This window comes from Limulus polyphemus, unplaced genomic scaffold (assembly GCF_000517525.1).
Source record: "Limulus polyphemus unplaced genomic scaffold, Limulus_polyphemus-2.1.2 Scaffold5059, whole genome shotgun sequence".
NCBI classification, from domain to species: domain Eukaryota; kingdom Metazoa; phylum Arthropoda; class Merostomata; order Xiphosura; family Limulidae; genus Limulus; species Limulus polyphemus.
Genome location: NW_013670669.1, coordinates 19354 through 23672, shown reverse-complemented (window position 1 = coordinate 23672; position 4319 = coordinate 19354). Strand labels below are relative to the sequence as shown.

Sequence of the window (4319 nt, the reverse complement as noted above, 5' to 3'; positions counted from 1 at the left end):
CTGGCTTTTACATAGATCTGGTAGCCGGCGTATTAAATACTATTGGTTGGCAATGCTCATAAATATATATATCTACGAGCATTAAACTCGGTTTCTTCATGAAATCCATTCTTATCTTTCATATTTCGGAGTTGCCAAACCGGGTTCGAATCCGCGTAATACCACAAAATAAATCCTATACGCATGGATGGTGAGTGGTACTGACTTGCTGGCTTCCCTCTGACCAGTAGTTCAAAATTTGGAATGGCGGCAGATAGCCTTAGTATTTTTGCCATAAATCATAAATGTTATCTTTCTTAACCTAAATATCGCAACTTGCCAATATCTTTTTTTTTTTTTACCACGGGCTTTTAATAGAACAAGGTAATCAACCAATAATTTTACATGCTAAAACGTTTTTTTTTTTATCACTTTTAAATATTTTAATTTTGAAACCATATTTGTATTGGCTAAACCTCAAACACGAGCTCGTAGCTTAAGCAATGATTACTTTTATTAGATTTGCTTATTAACTCTGTTAACCGGTCTCCATTTCTATATTTTACAAAGACTATTGTAGTTCGAAGAAAATTTATCTTAAACATACACGAGAAAAAAAAAAAGTCACCTAGTTTTGGAAGCGTAAGCCCTATTCAAAATTCAAGTCAATATGGCAACTTCATCGAGACTGAACTAAGTTCGAAGCACCTTTCAAAGCCGACAGAATTTGTTCGATAAAACTGATATATTTCATGGAGAAAAAAATATCAAAACATATTTCTACATAATCTTAATTTTCTTCAGTTTTTCACATAATCTTTGTTTAATACTTCGGCAATGTTTGACTCAAAGTTTAATATTAAAGTATTACATCTCTCTACCCTACACTTATAACAATTAGACCCTTCCAGCAGCTGCTGCGAATTTCAGGACGTTCACTTTTGCGCGGGAATGAGATAGGTAGGAACGAAACCCCGCCTAGTTAACTCAAATACACCAATCAAATATCGATACTCTCAACGCTAACTTTCAAGCTCTAAGCAAATACTGTGTGAGCTATACCATGACGTCAGGATTAGTAAGAGCAGTACAGCTAAGGTGCAGATAAAATTTTGAGAGAAGAACAACGGTTGGTCTATGCAGAAAGGAAACGGCTTTGGCGTGAAAGTAGTAGTTAGATTTTATAACATTATTTTTGTACTTTATTAGTGTGTCAGCGTATCATTATCAGATGCCTGCTAGTCTCTTTCCTGAAATGGAGCGTAACAGTTTCGAAGATCAAAGAGCACTGAAGTTAGCTTTAGAACTGTCAATGCTTGGACTGAACAACGAAAGTAATACGATTCATTCCAACGATACAGACCGTACTATTAATAGTAATACCAGAGGCAAAAAAGGCCAGAATACTACGGAGTGTGTCCCTGTTCCTAGTTCAGAACACGTGGCAGAAATTGTTGGTAGACAAGGTGAGTCTATACCTTATTTATTTTTTTATGAATTAGGTAAAAAAAATTGTCAATGTTGTAATTGGAAGCCCTCATTATATTTGACACGAAGGTCTTTGTTCAATACAACTAGCCAGTACTGGTATCATGTTTACCCGGAAGGCATTGCGCGAATCGCGCCATTTCTTTGTGTGAAATTTTGTTACCCTCGTTCTGAAACCACGTGCTCGGTACATTTATCAAGTTTGCAAAACAGTGCAAGTTATAATTTGATAACAGGCATTTGATGTTTAAAACTTGAATTGGTAATTGTGAAATTATATAGAAGAATTAAACTTTTATGATTTTATTTCTCACTTGAATTAAAAATTTTGAGCCCTTCAAGTTCAACTTTTTTTTTAGTTGTGACCGCTCACCTAAATTATTAAATATACTATAGTATTAATAATACTAGGATATACATGTTCTTAATATTATTGGGGGGGGATGTAAAGTTTTAAAGCTTGAACTGTATAAGTGTATTGGTGTTGTTATTTGTAATGTTTTATTACGCTATTTACAGCTGTCACCATTTGATTTTGAACTGCTTTTGTCATGAACTTTGTACTGGTGCTTTATTGACTCTTTTAAGTTTAAGTAATGATGTTTTGGCTAATGTTAATGCTAAGTTAGTCATGTGGTATTAAATTGCAAAAGCTTGCATCAACTCGAAGAATTTTCTAGTATAATATAAGTGAATATTTAGACTGAATTTTATGCATGTATTTTAATGTTAATTGTAGTTGTATTGTGCTAGTCACTACACAGTATTCTTTTTTCAGTATTAATAGTGTTTAACGATTGTGTAACTCCATTTCTATGGTTTGAAGAGGTCATGGTAGACTTAACGCTAACACCACAAGGGAAAAGAGGATTAAGAAATTATATAGTAGAGTTTTCCAAACATTTGGATAATCTTGTTTCTTGCTGTTAACACTAACAGGTTGTAGTGATTGTTACTGTTCAGATAAGTAATTACTTTCGACTTTTAAATAGGATGCAAGATAAAAGCGCTTCGGGCAAAGACTAACACGTACATCAAAACCCCTGTTCGTGGAGAGGAGCCTGTTTTTGTAGTCACAGGGCGAAAAGAAGATGTTTCTGCTGCTAAGAGGGAGATAGTATCGGCAGCTGAACATTTCAGTCAAATCCGAGCCCAACGTAAAAACAACCAGAATGGAGCTTTAGCTCCAGGTCCTAATTCCAACATTCCGGGACAGGCAACGATCCAGGTCAGAGTGCCCTACAGGGTGGTTGGATTGGTGGTGGGGCCTAAGGGTGCTACCATTAAACGCATACAACAACAGACCAACACTTACATTGTGACACCCAGTCGTGACAAGGAACCCGTATTTGAAGTTACCGGACTACCAGAGAATATAGAGAGTGCTCAAAAGGAAATTGAAGCACACATTGTTGTACGCACTGGTGCTATGCTTGACTCTAATGACGAGAATTATTCGAAATCCAATGGATTGGACCAGAGGTACACTGGGAACCTTAACTTAACCAACGGCTTTGTTACATCTATGTTTAAGTCGGATCTTGATGGGTTTGTTTCACATTTACGAGACAACAAAAATTTGCTCACGCAAACCTCTCAAGATAATATTTTCTCATTGTCTTCAAACGGTTCAGTTAAACTCTCAGACTTTTGTCCTTTTACGGGCGGCTTTACCAATGGTTTTGGTTTTTACGACACGGATGAGGGTTTAGGTGACTCTCCAACATTTGACCCAACAGTCATTCCAACACCAACAACTTGGCCGGATGGAAGTTTATATCCCAGCTCTAACTTGTCTCGACGAAGTGAAAGTTATGGTAGTGAAGGCACGGCTTTAATACAAGCCATCACCGATGGTCTTCTCATTGACCATCCTCCAGCTAGACGGATTCAAAGTGATCCCTTGCCCTCTTTCACATCACTACCAAACGTTACGACCAACATGTCTACAAATAGACCATTCGTCAACAGCAGTGGCAGTCTGGCAAGCAGTCCCACCGACTCGCTGGGGTCCATTGGAAAGAACTGTCGGCGAGAATGTATTGTCTGCTTTGAAAGTGATGTGGTGGCTGCTTTGGTTCCTTGTGGTCATAACTTGTTTTGTTTGGAATGTGCAAGTCGGATCTGTGAGAAGTCGGAGGCAGCATGTCCAATATGTCACCAGCACGTGTCCCAGGCAATCCGCATTTACTCTTAAAGTCTGAGAATGTTGTGAATACAGTTCTGGGTAAGCAAGCTTCCTTGCTCAGCCAGTTTTGTAATAGATAACGTCATTTCCTCCATTAAATATTTTGTAGTTTAAAAAATATATTGAACTCTCACACATTATCACGTTTCTCCATTAACTTGTAATGCATAACTATATTAGTATTAATATGAGAATATGTCATTGAGAGCTCTCATTATCTCATAAAAAATAGTAAATATATAATAAAGATTTTATTCTTGATGTAAGATTTTTATTTAAAAGAGGCTAAATACTTATTTGCTAGAAAGTCTTTGGAATAGTTAAATATGTTTTTAAATTGTAAAAAAAAAGTTTGGTTGCCAATTAAATATATATCTAAAAAACAAAGGTGATTTATTTTATTCGAAATTTTATAATGGTTTGTAGTGTGATGTTCTCTAAAAATATGTAGTAACCGTGCTTGGTGTGTATAAGTAAATTTATCTTGCACAAACGTAGGGTAAGTTTTCCTATTTTTATTTTTAATATTTAGCATTTGTATGTTAATATATTTACTGACGGTCCCGTTTACCAATGCCAAGTTGTGTAAACTGTATAAGAGCAAATATTTAGCTGATGAACGTTGTTTTGTATTATTTAAAAAAACATATGCCTTATTTTTCTG

At 35.9% G+C, this 4319-nt stretch overlaps 2 protein-coding genes across 2 annotated transcripts in view; one reads left to right on the top strand and one right to left on the bottom strand.

Moving 5' to 3' along the window:
- Positions 1 to 2342, bottom strand: part of LOC106472064 (ATP-binding cassette sub-family E member 1-like) — a gene marked incomplete at its 5' end in the record, with an annotated part of 47345 nt that extends 45003 nt beyond the window's left edge. The window contains 2 exons of the mRNA XM_013932694.2: positions 6 to 17; positions 2319 to 2342. Coding sequence (XP_013788148.2) covers positions 6 to 17; positions 2319 to 2342 — 36 coding nt within the window. The remainder of the gene's footprint in view (positions 1 to 5; positions 18 to 2318) is intronic.
- Positions 2343 to 2460: 118 nt separating this feature from the next.
- LOC106472065 (RNA-binding protein MEX3B-like) lies at positions 2461 to 3664 on the top strand. Its single transcript, XM_022400677.1, has 2 exons — positions 2461 to 2482; positions 2541 to 3664. Exons 1-2 carry the CDS (start codon positions 2461 to 2463, stop codon positions 3662 to 3664), a joined length of 1146 nt encoding a protein of 381 aa, XP_022256385.1.
- Positions 3665 to 4319: the final 655 nt, after the last annotated feature.